The sequence below is a fragment of the Heptranchias perlo genome, chromosome 5 (assembly GCF_035084215.1).
Source record: "Heptranchias perlo isolate sHepPer1 chromosome 5, sHepPer1.hap1, whole genome shotgun sequence".
Classification (NCBI taxonomy): domain Eukaryota; kingdom Metazoa; phylum Chordata; class Chondrichthyes; order Hexanchiformes; family Hexanchidae; genus Heptranchias; species Heptranchias perlo.
In genome coordinates, this window is record NC_090329.1 from 26,864,927 (window position 1) to 26,884,673 (window position 19,747).

The following is a 19,747-nucleotide window of genomic DNA, read 5'->3' on the forward strand; positions in this document are numbered from 1 at the left end:
TCTACATCCTGATTTTCTGAGATAAGATCCTTTCACACGACTGCCTTTGTGACTGAGTGACTGAGTGAGTGAGTGATGGGTGATGAGTGAGGGAGTGAGTGATGAGTGAGTGAGTGAGCGAGTGATGAGTGAGTGAGGGATGGGTGATAGTGTGAGGTGAGGGATGGGTGAGGGATGGGTGAGGGAGAGATGAGTGAGTGAGCAAGTGAGTGAGCGAGTGAGTGAGCGAGTGAGGGATGAATGAGTGATCGAGTGATGAGTGAGTGAGGAAGTGAGTGAGGGATGAGTGATGAGTGAGTGAATGAGCAATCAGTGAGTGAGGGAGGGATGGGTGAGTGAGGGAGGGATGGATGAGTAAGGGAGGGATGGGTGAGTGAGGGAGGGATGGGTGAGTGAGGGAGGGATGGGTGAGTGAGTGAGTGAGCGAGCGGGAATAAGTGAGGGATGAGTGAGTGAGCGAGTGAGGGAATAAGTGAGGGATGGGTGAGTGAGTGAGTGAGGGATGGGTGAGTGAGTGAATGAGTGAGGGATGGGTGAGGGAGTGAGTGGGGAGGGAGTGAGCGATGAGTGAGGGAGTGAGCGATGAGTGAGGGAGTGAGCGATGAGTGAGGGAGTGAGTGAGGGATGGGTCAATGAGTGAGTGAGGGATGGGTGAGGGAGTGAGTGACAGATGAGTGAGTGAGTGAATGAGCGAGTGGTGAGTGAATGAGGGAGTGAGTGAGGGATGGGTGTGGGAGTGACTGAGTGATGGGTGAGCGAGTGAGGGAGTGAGTGAGGGTGTGAGTGGAAGGATGGGTGTGGGAGTGAGTGAGGGATGAGTGAGAGAGTGAGTGAGGGAGGGAGTGAGTAAGGAATCAGTGAGGGATTGAATGGGGGATGGGTGAGAAAATGAGTGAGTGAGGGAGTGTGTGAGGGAAGAGTGAGGGACTGAGTGAGTGTGGAATGAGTGAGGTAGTGAGTGAGGGATGAGTGAGGGATGAATGATTGAGGGTGTGAATGATGGATGAGTGAGTGAGGGTGTGAATGAGGGATGAGTGAGGGATGAATGAGTGAGGGAGTGAGTGAGGGATGAATGAGTGAGGGAGTGAGTGAGTGAGGGATGGGTGAGTGAGTGAACGAGGGATGGATGAGGGAGTGAGTGAGCGATTGACTTAGTGAGGGATGTGTGAGGGATGCGTGAGGGAGTGAGTGAGTCAGGGAGTTAGTGAGGGATGAGTGATGGAGTAAGTGATGGATAAGTGAGGTGTGAGTGAGGGTTGGGTGAGGGATTGAGTGAGGGATTGAGTGAGGGATGGGTGAGGGAGTGAGTGAGTGAGGGAATTAGTGAGGGATGAGTGATGGCATTAGTGATGGATGAGTGAGGGTGTGAGTGAGGGTTGGGTGAGCGAGTGAGTGAGGGGATAAGTGAGGGAGTGTGAGAGGGATGGGTGAGGGATTGAGTGAGGGATGGGTGAGGGAGTGAGTGGGTGAAGGGGTGAGTGATGAGTAAGGGAGTGAGTGAGGGATAGGTCAACTAGTGGTGAGGGATGGGTGAGGGAGTGAGTGGGTGAAGGAGTGAGTGGTGAGTGAGGGATGGGTCAACGAGTGAGTGAGGGATGGGTGAGGGAGTGAATGAGTGAGTTAGCGAGTGAGTGAGGGATGTTTGATGGAGTGAGTGACGGAGTGAGTGTGTGAGGGAAGAGAGAGGGAGTGATGAGGGATGAGTGAGTGAGGGATGGGTTTGGGTGTGACTGAATGATGGGTGAGCGAATGAGTGAGGGTATGAGTGGAAGGATGGGTGTGGGAGTGAATGAGGGAATGAGTCAGGGAGGAAGTGAGTGAGGGATGGGTGAAGCAATGAGTGAGTGAGGGAATGTGTGAGGGAGTGAATGAGGGATGAGTGAGTGAGGGAGTGAGTGAGGGATGGGTGAGTGAATAAGGGGCTGAGGGATGGGTGAGTGAGCAAGGGATGGGTGAGGGAGTGAGTGAGCAATTGACTTAGCAAGTGAGTGAGGGAGAGAGTGATAGATGAGTGACGGTGTGAGAGAGATGGGTAAGGGAGTGAGTGCGTGAGGGAGTGAGTGAGTAATGGGTGAGGGAGTGAGTGAGGGAGTGAGTGAGTGAGGGTGTGAGTGGAAGGATGGGTGTGGGAGTGAGTAGGGATGAGTAAGGGAGTGAGTCAGGGAGGGAGTGAGTGATCAGTGAGGGATTGAATGAGGGATGGGTGAGGAAATGAGTGTGTGAGGGAGCGTGTGAGGGATGAGTGAGGGAGTGAGTGAGGGGTGAATGAGGGAGAGAGTGAGGGGTGAATGAGGGAGTGAGTGAGGGGTGAGCGAGTCCGTGAGGGATGGGTGAGCGAGTCCGTGAGGGATGGGTGAGTGAGTCCGTGAGGGATGGGTGAGCGAGTGAGTGAGGGATGGTGAGGGAGTGAGTGATCGATGAGTGAGTGAGGGATGTTTGACAGAGTGAGTGACGGAGTGAGTGTGTGAGAGAAGAGTGAGGGAGTGATGAGGGATGAGTGAGTGAGGGATGGATGTGACTGAGTGATGGGTGAGCGAGTGATTGAGGGAGTGAGTGAGGGTGTGAGTGGAAGGGTGGGTGTGGGAGTGAGTGAGGGATGAGTGAGGGAGTGAGTCAGGGAGGTAGTGAGTGAGGGATGGGTGAAGCAATGAGTGAGTGAGGAAGTGTGTGAGGGACGGGTGAGGGAGTGAGTGTGGAATGAGTGAGGGAGTGAATGAGGGATGAGTGAGTGAGGGAGTAAGGGATGGGTGAGTGAGGGAGGGAGTATGGGATGGGTGAGTGAGTGAATGATGAGTGAGTGAGGGAGTATGGGATGGGTGAATGAGTGAGGGAGTGAGGGGTGAGTGAGTGAGTGAATGAGCGAGTGATGAGTGAACGAGGGAGTGAGTGAGGGATGGGTGAGGGAGTGAGTGAGTTGGCGAGTGAGTGAGGGATGTTAGACGGAGTGAGTGACGGAGTGAGTGTGTGAGGTAAGGTGAGGGAGTGACGAGGGATGAGTGAGTGAGGGATGGGTGTGGGTGTGACTGAGTGATGGGTGAGAGAGTGAGTGAGTGAGAGTGTGAGCGGAAGGATGGGTGTGGGAGTGAGTGAGGGAGTGAGTCAGGGAGGGAGTGAATGAGGGATGGGTGAAGCAATGAGTGAGTAAGGGAGTGTGTGAGGGATGAGTGAAGGACTGAGTGAGTGAGGGAGTGAGTGTGGAATAAGTGAGGGAGTGAATGAGGGATGAGTGAGGGAGTGAGTGAGGGAGTGAGTGAGGGATGGGTGAGTGAGCAAAGGATGGGTGAGGGAGCAAGGGATGGGTGAGGGAGTGAGTGAGCGATTGACTTAGCGAGTGAGTGAGGGAGGGAGTGAGGGAGGGAGTGAGGGATGTGTGAGGGAGGGAACGATGGATGAGTGAGGGATGTGAGGGATGGGTGAGCGAGTGTGTGAGGGATGGGTGAGGGGGTGAGTGGGTGAAGGAGTGAGTGATGAGTGAGGGAGTGAGTGAGAATGGGTCAATGAGTGAGTGAGGAATGGGTGAGGGAGTGAGTGATGGATGAGTGAGTGAGTAAATGAGCGACTAATGAGTGAATGAGGGAGAGTGAGGGTGAGTGAGGGAGTGAGTTAGTGAGTGAGTGAGGGAGTGAGTGACAGAGTGAGGGATGGGTGTGGGAGTGACTGAGTGGTGAGTGAGCGAGTGATTGAGGGTGTGAGTGGAAGGATGGGTGTGGGAGTGAGTAGGGATGAGTGAGGGAGTGAGTCAGGGAGGGAGTGAGGGTTCAGTGAGGGATTGAGTGAGGGATGGGTGAGGAAATGAGTGAGTGAGGGAGTTTAATGAGGGATGAGTGAGGGACTGAGTATGTGAGGGAGTGAGTGTGGGACAAGTGAGGGAGTGAGTGAGGGATGAATGATTGAGGTTGTGAATGAGGGATGATTGTGTGAGGGAGACAGTGATGGATGAGTGAGGGAGTGAGTGAGTGAGGGATGAGTGAGGGAGTGAGTGAGGGAGTGAGTGAGTGAGTGAGGGAGCGAGTGAGGGTTGAATGCAGGAGTGAGTGAGGGATGAATGCAGGAGTGAGTGAGGGATGGGTGAGCAAATGAGTGAGGGATGGGTGAGCAAGTGGGTGAGGGATGGGAGAGCGAGTGAGTGAGGGATGAATGAGGGAGTGAGAGGGATGGGTGAGTGAGGGATGGGTGAGCGAGTGAGTGAGGGATGGGTGAGCGAGTGAGGCTGGACTGGATTTTCAAGAGTCGTGATTTCCATTTTATAACAAACTGGGTTGAATTAATACTAAAATGTTTTAAAAGTTCAGTCTCAGCACGGCCAGTAAAACTATCACATTCCCCCCGTTCCAGTTTTGCTGCTTCAGCACAAACAGTCGCTGAGACCGGGAGCTGAGGCCTCCCGACTCACACGGGAGGTCAGTCCGTGCACGGGCAATAAATGCACTCATCTGTAACTGATATTCTCAGTTATAAAAGATTTAATATGAGGCTCTCACCAGCAGGAAGAGACAGTGTGAAGCAAGAGCGGTGTATTCTGGGACTGTAGAAAGCACTGACAGGACCAAACAGCTGAAGACCAGGAGGAATCTGTGAACAAAAAGAGGAGACGGTCAGTTAGAGGAGACGGTCAGTTAGTGGAGACGGTCAGTTAGTGGAGATGGTCAGTTAGTGGAGATGGTCAATTAGTGGAGATGGTCAGTTACAGGAGATGGTCAATTAGTGGAGATGGTCAGTTAGTGGAGATGGTCAGTTAGTGGAGATGGTCAGTTACAGGAGATGGTCAATTACAGGAGATGGTCGATTACAGCAGATGGTCAAGTTAGAGGAGACGATCAGTTAGAGGAGATGGTCAATTACAGGAGATGGTCAGTTACTGGAAATGGTCAATTACAGGAAATGGTCAGTTACAGGAGATGGTCAGTTACAGGAGACGGTCAGTTACAGGAGTTGGTCAGTTAGAGGAGACGGTCAGTTACAGGAGATGGTCAGCTACAGGAGACGGTCAGTTAGAGGAGACGGTCAGCTACAGGAGAAGGTCAGTTACAGGAGATGGTCAGATACTGGAAATGGTCAGTTACAGGAGACGGTCAGTTACAGGAGATGGTCAATTACAGGAGATGGTCAGTTACAGGAGAAGGTCAGTTACAGGAGATGGTCAGTTACAGGAGAAGGTCAGTTACAGGAGATGGTCAGATACCCCACACAGACCCTGATCTGATACGCCATCGATTTCACGGGATTCTGATTATTGCTTCAGTATTTACCGGGGAGACTAACATGGTGGGCAGGACATTAGAAGAAGAGATCAAAAAAGATATAAAGACAATTAAAATAGAAAGGGGAGAGATAATTGATAAACTAATCAAACTTAGGGAGGATAAGACCCCGGTCCGGATGGATTGCTCCTGTGCATATTAAATGAAGTTAGGGAAGAGATAGCAGAGGCAATAGTATATATATCTATACATAAAAAATCATTAGAAAAAGGCATAGTTCCAGAGGACTGGTGGACAGCTAATGTGATTCCTACATTTAAAGGGGAAATAGAACCAGTCCAGGGAACTATAGACCAATTAGCTTAACATTGGTGGTAGGAAAGATAGTGGAATCTTTACTCAAAGATGTAATAGAAAAACATCTAGAAACTGAAAATATAATCAGGAATAGTTAGCACGGATTTCAAAAGGGAAGGTCATGCTTGACCAATCTTATTGAATTCTTTGAAGAAGTAACAGAAAGAGTAGACAAGGTTAATGCCGTAGATGTAATATATTTGGATTTTCAAAAGGCCTCCGATAAGGTGTCACATTGTAGACTCATGACTAAGGTCAGAGCATGTGGAGTCAGGGGACAGGTAGCAGAATGGACAGCAAGCTGGCGACAATACAGAAAACAGAGTGTAGGGGCTAAGGGTAGTTACTCAGACTGGCAAAAGGTGGGAAGTGGTGTTCCTCAGGGATCGGTGGTGGGGCCACTGTTGTTCACCAATTACATAAACAATTTGGACTCGGGAATTGGAAGTACAATTTCAAAATTTGTGGACGACACCAAGTTGTGGGGGGGGGGGAGGGGTATAGTTAATATTGAGGAGGACTGCGACAAAATACAGGAAGATATTAATAAACTTGCAGAATGGGCGTGTAATTAGCAAATTAATTTCTATATAGATAAGTGTGAGGTGGTGAATTTTGGTAGGAAGAATAAGGAGGCCACATACTGCTTGGGTAATAAGTCTAAATGGGATAGAGGAGCAGAGGGATCTGGGGGTACAGATACACAAATCACTAAAAATAGCAACGCAGGTTAATAAGACCATAAAAAAGGCAAACCAAGCACTGGGGTTCATTTCTAGAGGGATAGAATTGAAAAGCAGAGAAGTTATGTTAAACTTGTATAGAACCTTGGTTAGACCACACTTGGGAGTACTTTGAACAATTCTGGTCTCCATATTATAAAAAGGATATAGAGGCACTGGAGAAGGTGCAGAAAAGATTTACTAGGATGATACCAGAACTGAGAGGTTATAACTATCAGGAAAGATTGAGCAGGCTGGGGCTGTTTTCTCTAGAAGAGAGAAGACTGAAGGTGACCTGATAGAGGTCCTTAAAACTATGAAAGGGTTTGATACAGTAGACGTAGAGAAGATGTTTCTACTTGTAGGGGAGACCAAAACTAGGGGCAATAGATATAAGATAGTGACTAATAAATCTAATAGGGAATTCAGGAGAAATGTCTTTATCCAGAGAGTGGTGAGAATGTGGAACTCGCTACCACAAGGTGTAGTTGAGGCGAATAATATAGATGCATTTAAGGGGAAGCTAGATAAACAGATGAGGGCGGAAGGAATAGAAGGTTATGTTGATAGGGTTAAATGACTTATTGGGGGAGGAGGCTCGTGTGGAGCATAAACACCAGCATAGACCTGTTGGGCCGAATGAATAGAATCATAGAAATTTACGGCACAGAAGGGGGTCTTCATGTCCGTGCCAGCCGATTAAGCTATCCAGCACTTGGTCCGTAGCCCTGTAGGTTACAGCACTTCAAGTGCACATCCAAGTACATTTTAAACGAGTTGAGGGTTTCTGCCCTTTCAGGCAGTGAGTTCCAGACCCCCACCACCCTCTGGGTGAAAAAAATTCTCAGCTCCCCTCTAATCCTTCTATCAATTACTTTAAATCTATGCCCCATGGTCACTGACCTCGCTGCTGAAGGAAATGGGTCCTTCCTATCCACTCTATCAAGTCCCATCATAATTTTATATACCTCAATTAAATCTCTCTTCAGCCTCCTTTGTTCCACTGGAAACAGCCTTCCAGTCACAAAAACACCCATCAACCATTGTCCTTTGCTTCCTGCCGCTGAGCCAATTTTGGATCCAACTCGCCACTTTCCCTTGGATCCCATGGGCTTTTACTTTTTTGACCAGTCTGCCATGTGAGACTTTGTCAAGAGCTTTGCTAAAATCCATGTCGATTACATCAAATACACTACCCTCATCGACCCTCCTTGTTGCCTCCTCAAAAAATTTTCAATCAATTTAGTCAGACATGACCATTCCTTAACAAATTCATGCTGACTGTCCTTGATTAACCCGTGCCTTTCTTAATGACGATTTATACTGTGCCTCAGAATAGATTCCGATAATTTATCCACCACCATCACTGAGCAATCAGCACAGTAACAAATTGCACCGTCATTGCGTAATTGGCACAGTTACAAATTTCACCACCACTGAGTAATCAGCACTGTAACAAATCTAACCGTCGCCGAGTAATTGGCATGGTAACAAAACTCACCATCATTCAGTAATCAGCACAGTAATATATCTTACCGTCACTGTGTAATGGGCACAGTAACAAATGTCACTGAGAGTAAGTAATCAACACAGTTATAAATCTCACCGTCACTGAGTAATCAGCATAGTAACAAATCTCACCGTCACTGAGTAATCAGCACAGTAACAAATCACACCATCATTGTTTAATTAGGACAGTAACTGTCGCACCGTCGCTGAGTAATTAGCACAGTAACAAATCTCACCTTCACTGGGTACTCAGCACAGCAGCAAATCTCACCATCACTGTGTAATCAGCCCAGGAACAAATCACACTGTCACTGAGTAATGAGCACAGTAACAAACATCACCATTACTGAGTAATCAGCACAGTAACAAATTGCACCGTCATTGCATAACTGGCACAGTAACAAATTTCACCGCCATTGAGTAATCAGCATAGTAACAAATCTCACCGTCACTGAGTAATGGGCACAGTAACAAATCTCACTGAGAGTAAGTAATAAACACAGTTATAAATCTTACCATCACTGAGTATTCAGCACAGTAACAAATCTCACCAAAACTTAGTAATCGGCACAGTAACATAGCTCACCGTCACTGATAATCAGCACAGTAACAAATCGCAACATCACCAAGCAATCAGCACAGTAAAAAATCTCACCGTCACTGATAATCAGCACAGTAACATATCTCACCATCACTGGGTAATCGGTACAGTAAATTTTCTCACCTACATTGTGTAGTCAGCACAGGAAAAAATCTCACCATCAGTGAGTAATCTGCACAGTAAAAAGTGAGTATTCGGCACAGTAAAAAATCTTAACATCACTGAGTAATTGGCACAGTAAAAAATCTCACCTTCACTAAGTCGTTGGCACGGTAACCAATCTCAAAATCATTGAGTAATTGGCAGAGTAACAAATCTCAGCATCATTGAGTAATCAGCACAGTAACAAATATTACTGTCACTGAGCAATGGGCACAGCAACATACCTCACCCTCAGTAAGTAATCAGCACAGTAACAAATCACACCGTCACTGAGTAATTGGCACAGTAACAAATTTCACCATCACTGAGCAATCAGCACAGTAACAAATCTCACCATCACTGTTAATCATCACAGTAATCAGGTCAGTAAAAAATCTCACCATCACTAAGTAATCGGCTCAGGAACAAATCTCACCCTCACAGAGTAAAGAGCAGAGTAACAAATTGCACCATCACTGAGCAATTCTCACAGTAACGAATTTCACCGTGACTGAGTAATCTGTACAGACACAAACATCACTGTCACTGAGTAAATGGCATAGTAGCAAATCTCACCATAACTGAATAATCAGCACAGAAGCAAATCTCACCATCATTGAGTAATCAGCACATTAACAAAGCTCACCATCACTAAGTAATCAACACATTAAAAATTCTCATTGTCACTGAATAATCAGCATAGTAACCATACTCAGTGATGGTGAGTTACTGACACAGTTTAAATCTCACCGTCACTTAATAATTGGCAGAGTAACGAATTGCACCATCACTGAGTAACTGACACAGTAACAACTTTCATTGGCACTGAGTTATCTGTACAGTAACAAATCACTCCCTAATTGAATAATCAGCACAGGAACAAATCTCACCCTCTGAGTAATCAGCACAGTAACAAATCTCACTGTCATTCATAATCAGCACAGTAACAAATCTCACCACCACTGCGTAATTCCAAAAGTACCAAACGTCACCATCACTGGTACTCAGTACATGAAAACATCTCAACGTCACTGAGTAATCAGTACAGCAACAAATCTAACTGTCACTGAGTAATCAGCACAGTAACAAATCTCACCATCGCTGTGTAATCAGGACAGTAACAAATCTCAACGTCACTGATATTATCACCACAATAACAAATCTCACCTTCACTGAGTAATCAGCACACTGACAAATCTCACTGAGTAATCAGAACAGCAACAAATCTCATTGTCACTGAGTAATCAACACAGTAATAAATCTCACCGTCACTGAGTACTTGGCACAGTAACAAATCTCAACATCACTGAGTAATTGGCACAGTAACAAATCTCATTGTCACTAACTAATTGGCACAGTAACCAATCTCAAAGTCACTGAGTAATTGGCACAGTAACAAATCTCACAATCACTAAGTAATCAGCACAGTAACAAATCGCATCTTAAGTGCGTAATCGACACAGTACCAAATCTCACCGGCACTGAGTAATCACCACAGTAACAAATCTTACTGTCAATGAGCAATGGGCACAGTAACAAATCTCACCCTCAGTGAGTAATCAGCACAGTAACAAATCTCACCCTGTGAGTAATCAGCACAATAACAAATCTTACCCTCACTGAGCAATGGGCATAGTAACAAATCTCACAGTCACTGAGTAATCAGTACCATAACAAATGTCACCGTCACTGAGTAATGGGCACTGTAACAAATCTCACCTTCTATGAGTAATCTGCACAGTAACAAATCTCACCGTCACTGAGTAATGGGCACAGTAACAAATCCCATCATTATTGAGTAATCAGCACAGTAGCAAATTGCACTGAGATGAAATAATTGGCACAACAAATTTCTCAGGCACTGAGCAATCAGCACAGTATCAAATCTCACCGAGAGTAAGTAATTAGCACAGCAACAAATCTCACCATCACTGTTAAACAGCACAATAACAAATCTCACCTTCACTGAGTAATCATCACAGTAACAATTCTCACCTTCACTGAGTAATCATCACAGTAACAATTCTCACCATAACTGAGTAATCAGCAAAGAAACAAAGCTCAACATGACCGAGTAATCAGCACATTAAAAAATCTCATTGTCGCTGAATAATCAGTATAGTAACCATGCTCATAGTCACTGAGTTACTGACACAGTTTAAATCTCACCATCACTGAATAATTGGCATGAGAACATAAGAAATAGGAGCAGGAGTAGGCCATACGGCCCCTCGAACCTGCTCCACCATTCAATCAGATCATGGCTGATCTTTAACCTCAACTCCATTTTCCAGCCCTATCCCCATATCCCTTGATTCCCCTAGAGTCCAAAAATTTATCTATCTCAATCTTGAATATATTCAATGATTCAGCATCCACAGCCCTCTGGGGTAGAGAATTCCAAAGATTCACAACCCTCTGGGTGAAGAAATTCCTCCTCATCTCAGTCTTAAATGCCCGACTCCTTATCCTGAGACTATGTCCCCTGGTTCTAGACTCTCCAGCCAGGGGAAACAACCTATCAGCATCGACCTTGTCAAGCCCTCTCAGAATCTTATATGTTTCAATGAGATCACCTCTCATTCATCTAATCTCCAGAGAGTATCGGCCCATTCTACTCAATCTCTCTTCATAGGCCAACCCTCTCATCCCAGGAATTAATCTAGTGAACCTTCATTGCACCCCCTCTAAAGCAAGTATATCCTTCCTTCGATAAGGAGACCAAAACTGTATGCAGTACTCCAGGTGAGGTCTCACTAAAGCCCTTTACAACTGTAGTATGGCTTCCTTACTCTTCTACTCCAACCCCCTTGCAATAAAGGCCAACATGCCTCTCATTTCCCCACATTATACTCCATCTGCCACCTTCTTGCCCATTCACTTACCCTCTCTATATCCCTTTGCAGACTCTTTGTGATCTCCTCACAGCTTATTTTCCCACCTAGCTTTGTATCATCAGCAAACTTGGATACATTTCACCCTTCATCTAAGTCATTAATATAGATTGTATATATCCATATGCTGAGGCCCAAGCACTGATTCTTGCGGCACCCCACTAGTTACAGCCTGCCAACCTGAGAATGACCCGTTTAACCCTACTCTCTGTTTTCTGTCCGTTAACCAATCCTCTATCCATGCTAATATATTACCACCAACCCCATGAGCCCTTACCTTGTGCAACAACCTTTTATGTGGCACTTTATTGAATGCCTTTTTAAAATCCAAATATACTGCATCCACTGGTTCCCCTTGATCTACCCTGCTAGTTATATCCTCAAAAAACTCTAAAAAATTTATCAAACACGATTTCCCATTCATAAAATCATGTTGACTCTGCCTAATCATATTATGATTTTCTAAGTGCCGTTACCACTTCCTTAATAATGGATTCCAGCATTTTCCCGATGGTCGCTATCAGACTAACTGGCCTGGAGTTCCCTGTTTTGTCTCTCCCTCCCTTCTTGAATAGCAGGGTCACATTTGCTACCTTCCAATCCACTGGTTCTGTTCCAGAATCTAAAGAATTTTGGAAGATCACAACCAATACATCCACTATCTCTGCAACCACCTCTTTTAGAATCCTCGGATGTAGGCCATCAGGTCCAGGGGGTTAGTCCCATTAGTTTGTCCAGTACTTTTTCTCTAGTGATTAATTGTTTTAAGTTCCTCACTCTCATTAGACCGTGGTTCCCCACTATTTTTGGTATGCTTTTTGTGTCTTCTACTCTGAAAACAGATACACTGGCCACTAAATTGGGCCGTGTAGCGCCCATTGTTTCGGCGCTACACGGCCTCTCTGACATCCAAGATGGCGTCTTGGATGCGCACGCACGTTTCCAGTGTGACGTGCGCCGGACGCCATCTTGGTATAGATAACGAATGCTGAAATCATGTAAAGTAGGGAGAAAATGGCTTCAATCAGTGTGCAATGCTGATTTAAAGTGATAGACACCATTTTGGACCTTAACACTCAACTCAACGCACAGTCTTAACCTTAACCATCTAAACGTTTCTTGCAGTGCCTGAAGGACCCCCCACCAGTGCTATTTAAAGGGGCCATGCAGATGTTGCAGGTTAGTTTCTGGATTATTGCTTCTGGCTGCTGGAGGAGTAGGAAGTGTTTTTTGAAGTTCCCTATTCTTACTGAGAGAGTTCCTACACTACTTTTGCGAGTGCTTTGGCAGGTACTGCCTCACGGGTCGGAAAGTTATAATCGTGGTTGAACAACATTCATGCCAATCATGGGCGGTCTGCTAGGGCTCCCGCTGGGCATTGAGCACGACTGGGAGCATGCAGAGAGGCCACTCACAGCAGGTCAAGCTGAGAGGAGACGGAGGGCGAGGAGGCGCAGGGCGCTGAGCAGGAGACCCTACCCAATCAGGGTCTTCCATCACCATTTATTTCTCTTACCTCAACAAGACCGAGGAGGATTGCATCTGATGGCTGAGGTTCACCAAGGAAGCCGTGATGGAGATCTGTCAACTGGTGCGGCCACAACTGCAGCCTCAGAGCAGGGCAAGGACAGCATCACCTGTGGCTGTGAAGGTCACTGTGGCACTGAATTTCCACGGCTCAGGGTCATTTCAGGCCTCTGCTGGCGACGTGTGTAACATCTCGCAGTATGCAATGCACTGCTGCATAAGGGAGGTCACAGACGCACTGTAACACATGAGGAACAGGTTCATCACCTTCCCTCAATCAGAACGAACGAGCACGGGGGTTCGCCCGCATTGCTGGCTTCCCCATGGTGCAGGGTGTTATTGACTGCACGCACTTTGCCCTGCGTGCCCCGCATATCAACTCAGCCATCTTCATCAACCGAAAGGGCTTCCACTCCCTGAACATGCAGCTGGTGTACAACCACATGCATTGAATCATGGAGGTCAATGCCCGCTACACTGGGAGCAGTCACGACGCCTTTGTCATGCGGCAGTCCAATGTACCAGCTATCTTTCACCCGACTCAGCAAGTCAAAGGCTGGCCACTGGGCGACAAGGGTTATCCCCTCACACCGTGGCTCATGACTCCGGTCAGGAATCCACACACACGTGCACAGCAGGCCTATAATGAGAGCCATGCTGCCACACCCAACATCGTGGAGCACACCATAGGCCTCCTCAAACAACGCTTCCACTGCCTGGACTGGTCTGGAGGAGCCCTGCAGTACTCCCCTGAGCGGGTGGGCAGATTTGTGGTGGTCTGCTGCATGCTGCACAACCTCGCCATCATGAGGGACCAGCCTTTGTCACCAATGATTGGAGAAGACCCTGAACCGGAGGTGGAGGGGGAGGAGGCTGAGGAGCAGGAGGAGGAAGAATCTGAGGAGGAGGAGGAGGGGATGGAGCCGGAAGGAGAAGCGGAGGAAGATGCAAGTGTGTAACAGGGACCACATGCCTTGTCTGCAAGGGCTCTGTGTGATCGCCTGATCCGTGCCCGCTATCAATAATGTGAACTATATCCCCCAACTCACCAACAGTCCTACACTCCCCACCTTTCCGCTCCCACAAGACAATCAAATCGCCCTCCATCTGATTACACATTGGTTTCCCCCTCAGCTCACTGCATGAATAAAAACCACCACCAAATGCAAAATCAAAGTCTCATTTATCAATGAATAAATGAAATGATGTAAACATAACAGAACTATTCACCCTTGTACATTCTCTCAGTGCCTGTTGTCCGTGTGCCTTTACCTATCCTAGTGCTCCTACGAGGTGCTTCCCCAGTGGCTGCAGCATGGGTGGTGAGAGGCTGCTGGCCTTCAATGGAGGAGTGTGTAGATGGCCTTGGAGGACGACCTCGAGCAGCTCTGGGCCTGGAAAGCCCGGCTTCAGACTGCACCATCTCAGCATGGGCTGCAGCAGTCTGGCCTGGCTGGCCGAAAGGCAACAACAGGGGCACTGGTGGAGTGGGGCGGCGTCTCAGCAATCCTGGTGATCAGCTGGAGAATGGATTGTTGGAGTGCTGTGACGCCCTGGAAGCCCCGTTCAACAATGGTCCCCAGAGCCATGACAGCGGCAGTCTGAGCTTCCATTGCAGCAGTCTGAGCTGCAAATGCAGCAGTCAGACCTTGGATGGCAGATGTTTGTGCTGCAATGGAGGCTGTGACATCAGTCATCAGACGCTGCATCATGGTGGGTTCCACAGGTGCTCTGATGGAGGTGACCACCCGTTCCATGTTGGAAATGATGGGCTCCAAGCTCTGAGCAAAGCCCTGCGCCGAGTTGGAGCTGGACTCCTCCATGCCCTTCTCATTATGCTCAGGCTTTCTGGCAGGCTTTCCAGTGCCCCAAGCACCTGTTGGTGTACGCCCATCAGCCGTCTTCTGTAACCTGCCCCATCAAAGTCCTCATTTGACTCCTCTGCAGCAGAACTAGTGAGCGACCTCACCCTCCGGCGAGCTGGCACCTGTGGTATCCGTTCCCTCCGTCCCGGCTCCTGTGCACTTGTGCTCGGTGTCTCACCACGTGCAGATCCCACCTCTAACCTAACCTCTAAAGGACCCGCAAAGTCAGTCTCTGAGCTGGTGGATGCAAGTGTCAGATCGAGAGACGGTGTGGCTTCAGTGTCCTCCTCCTCCTCCTTTTCCTCTTCCTCAGACAGTGCCGTCAAGTGTTCTTGGGTATCTGCAATGACAGAGAGAAACAAGTTGAGTTGTGGAGTGGGGAGAGGAGCAAGTAAGACGTCCATGCTGACAACATCTGCAGCACGTGAGTCAGAAAAGATTATGGGAGGAGGGAGATGTGGAAAAGGAGAAGGAGCATTAGATATGCAGAGACCCCCTTCATCGGGACCTCCAGCACGGCATGTTGTCATGGCTGCAGCAATAGCCCGCCCAATGATCCGAAGCACTGTCTCCTCTAGGGGGGTGAGGACGTGTAAGTGTCCCCGTCCACCCTCGGGTCTCTCCTGCTGCCGGCTGTTATGCGCCACCTTCTCCTGCAAGACCCAGGACAGTGTGTCATTGAGTATCCTGCAAGGTGTGTGGGTGATGTGCCTGTCGTGGTCGAATAGCTGCCAGTTTGTATGACTTGTGCGTGGTGGTTGTGTGGCCTGCAAGTGTGGTACTATGTGCGGGTGAGATGCAGCATGCCGAGTGCAGCATTGCATATGGATGGGCAGTGTTTGTTGGTGGGTGGGTGACAGGGAGTGTGATGCGTGGAGCAGTGGTGCATTTGGTTGGATGTGTCACTTGACACTTGCATTCACTCACCTTGACCACTCGTGTCAAATCATTGAACTTCTTTCGGCACTGCACCCACGTGCATGGTGCAATGCTCCTGGCGTTGACGTCCTGCGCCACAGCCTGCCAATGCCTACGGAGCTGCATTCTGGAGGGGGTCTCCGGCCACCCTGGGATACATGTTGGCCCTCCTTTCATCCACCCATTCCACCAGGGCCTCCAGAGCATCATCAGAGAAGCATGGAACCCTCTATCGTGCCGGTCTTGCTAGTCTCGAGGCCATCTTTCCCTCCTGCAAGTAAGCTGTGTACCTGCCATTTGAAATGTGCCCCTGCACCTTTAAGAGGTGCAGCCTGCTGATGTGCGCTGTGCACGCCCCATTTCCAACTTCCTCATTCTCCGTGCAGCCTCTCAGCAGCGTGGGTAGCGCTGGCTGCACGGAGATATCATGATAATTAGCAGGCAGCACGAAGTTCACATGCTGCCTGCTTGGGGACCAACGGGCGCGGGGTACTGGCGCATCACGCTACCCCCGCCCAAAAACGACCCTTATCCAATTTTTCCCCCAAAATATTTGTTTAACGCATCTGCCATTTCCTGATTCCCCATTATAATTTCTCCTGTCTCAGCCTCTAAGGGACCAATATTTACTTTTGCTAATCTCTTCCTTTTTACATACTTGTAGAAGCATCTTACAATCCATTTTTATATTTCTTGCCAGTTTACTTTCAAATTCTATTTTGTCCCATTTTATCAATTTTTTCATCATCCTTTGTTGGCAGAATAACAAACTGCACCATCAATGAATAACTGACACAGGAACAAATCCCACTGTCACTGAGTAATCAGCACAGTAACAAATCTGACCATCACTGAATAACCAGCACAATAACAAATCTCACCACCACTTAGTAATCCGAAAAGTACCAAAGCTCACCATCACTGATACTCAGTACAGGTAAACAGCATACCGTCACTGAGTAATCAGCACACTGACAAATCTCACTGTCGCTGAGTAATGAGGACAGTAACAAATCTCACCTTCACTGAGGAATCATCACAGAAAAAATTGCACCCTTACAGTTTAATCAGCAGAGATACAAATCTCAGCATCACTGAATAATCAGCGCAGTAACAAATCTCAGCATCACTAAGTATTCAGCACAGTAACAAATCACACCGTCGCTGAGTAATCATCAGAGTAACAAATCTCACCGTCACTGTGTAATCAGGACAGTAACAAATCTCAACGACACTGATATTATCACCACAGTAACAAATCTCACTGACACTGCGTAATCAGAACAGCAACAAATCTCACCATCACTGAGTAATCAGCACAGTAACGTATTTCACCCACACTGTCTAATCAGCACAGTAACAAATCTCACAGTCACTGAGTAATGAGCAGTTACAAATTTCACCGTGACTAAGTACTCAGCACAGCAACAAATCTCACCGTCACTAACTAATTGGCACAGTAGCCAATCTCAAAGTCACCGAGTAATTGACACAGTAACAAATCACACCATCACTAAGTAATCAGCATGGTAACAAATCGCACCTTAAGTGAGTGATCGGCACAGTACCAAATCTCACCGCCACTGAGTAATCACCACAGAAACAAATTGTACCGTCACTGAGCAAATGGCAGAATGACAAATCTCACCATCATTGAGTAATTGGCACAGTAACAAATCTTACCATCACTAAGTAATCAGCACAGTAACAAATATCACCCTAACAGAGTACTCAGCACAGTAACAAAAGATACATCAATGAGTAATCAGCATAGTACCAAATCTCACCACCACTGAGTAATCTGAAAAGTCATCATCACTGATCACCATCACTGATACTCATTATAGGAAAATATCTAACCATCACTGAGTAATCAGCAAAGTAACAAATCTCACCGACACTGAGTAATCAGCACACTGACAAACCTCACTTTCACTGAGTAATCAGCCAGCAACAAATTTCACTGTCATTGTGTAATCAGGACAGTAACAAATCTCAACTTCACTGATATAATCACCATAGTAACAAATCTCACCGACACGGAGTAATCAGCACACTGACAAATCTCACTTTCACTGAGTAATCAGCACAGTAACAAATCACACTGTCATTGATTAATAAGCACGGAGACAAATCTCACCATGACTGAGTAATCAGTGCAGTATCAATTATCACCGTCACTGAGTAATGTGCAAAGCGACAAATCTCACCATCACTAAGTATTCAGTACAGAAACAAATCTCACCATCACTGAGTATTCAGCACAGTAACAGATCTTACCATCACTGAGTATTCAGCACAGTAACAGATCTTACCGTAACTTAGTAATCGGCACAGTAAGAAATCTCACAATCTCTGAGCAATCAGCACAGTAAAAAATCTGTCACTGAATAATCCGTACAGTAACAAATCTAACCATCACGGAGTAAATGACACAATATCAAATCTCACTATCACTTAGTAATCAGCACAGTAACAAATCTCACCGTCACTGATAATCAACACAGTAATAAATCTGACCATCACTGAGTAATCAGCAAAGTAACAAATCTCACCACCACTTATACTCAGTACAGGAAAACATCTCACCGTCACTGAGTAATCGGCACAGTAACAAATCTCACTGTCCCTGAGTATTCAACACAGTAAGAAAACTCACCGTCACTGAGTAGTGGACACAGTAACAAATCTCACCGGGAGTAAGTAATCAGCACCTTTATCAATCTCACCGTCACTGTATAATCAGCACTGTAATAAATCTTCCCTACACTGAGTAATCAGCACAATAACAAATCGCACTGTCATTGATTAATAAGCACGGTGACAAATGTCACCATCACTGAGTAATCAGCAGAGTAACAAATCTCACACTGAGTAATAAGCACAACAACAAATCTCACCATCACTGAGTGATCAGCACAGTAACAAATCTCACCGTCACTGATAATCTGCACAGTAACATCTCAACATCACTGAGTAATCAGCAAAGTAGCAAATCTCACCACCACTGATACTCAGTACAGGAAAATATCTCATCATCACTGAGTAATCAGCACAGTAATAAATCCACCGTCACTGAGTAATCAACACAGTAACAAATCTCACCGTTACATGGTGTAATCAGGACAGTGACAAATCGCACTGTCATTGAATAATCAGCTCAGTAACAAATTTTGCTGTCAGTGAGTAATCAGCACTGTATCAAATCTCACCATCGCTGAGTAATCAGCACCATGACAAATCTCACCGTCACTCAGTAATCAGCATAGTGACAAATCTCACCGTCACTCAGTAATCAGCACAGTAACAAATCTCACTGTCACTGAGTATTCAACACAGTAAGAAATCTCACCATCACTGAGTAATGGGCACAGTAGCAAATCTCACCGGGAGTAAGTAATCAGCACATTTATCATTCCCACCGTCACTGAGTAATCAGCACTGTACTAAATCTCCCCTTCACTGAGTAATCAACTCTGTAACAAATCTCACCATCACTGATAATCAGCACAGTAAAAAATCTCACCATCACTGAGTAATCAACACAGTAACAAACCTCACCGTCACTGTGTAATCAACACAGGAACAAATCTCACCCACACTAATTAATCTGCACTGTAACAAATCTCACCGTCATTGAATAATCAGCATAGTAACAAAGCTTATAGTCACTGAGTTACCAGCAAAATAGAAATCTCAACGACATTGAGTAATTGGCACAGTAATGCTTCGTACTGTAACAAATCTCACCCTAATTGAGTAATCAGCAGAGTAACAAATCTCACCATCACTGATAATCAGCATAGTAACAAATCTCAGCCTCACTGAGTAATCAGCATAGTAACAAATCTCACCATTACTGAGTAATCAGCACAGTAACAAATCTCACCATTACTGAGTAATGGGCACAGTAACAAATCTCACCATGACTTAGTAATCGGCACAGTAACAAATCTCACCATTACTGAGTAATGGGCACAGTAACAAATCTCACCATGACTTAGTAATCGGC

The 19,747-nt window shown here is 46.5% G+C and overlaps 1 protein-coding gene across 1 annotated transcript in view; it reads right to left on the reverse strand.

Moving 5' to 3' along the window:
• The window catches only part of LOC137322141 (potassium voltage-gated channel subfamily KQT member 5-like), a 502,576-nt gene that overhangs the window by 238,647 nt on the left and 244,182 nt on the right, over positions 1 to 19,747 (reverse strand). Inside the window, 1 exon segment of the mRNA XM_067985255.1 lies at positions 4,482 to 4,572. Within this exon segment, the coding sequence (XP_067841356.1) occupies positions 4,482 to 4,572 (91 nt within the window).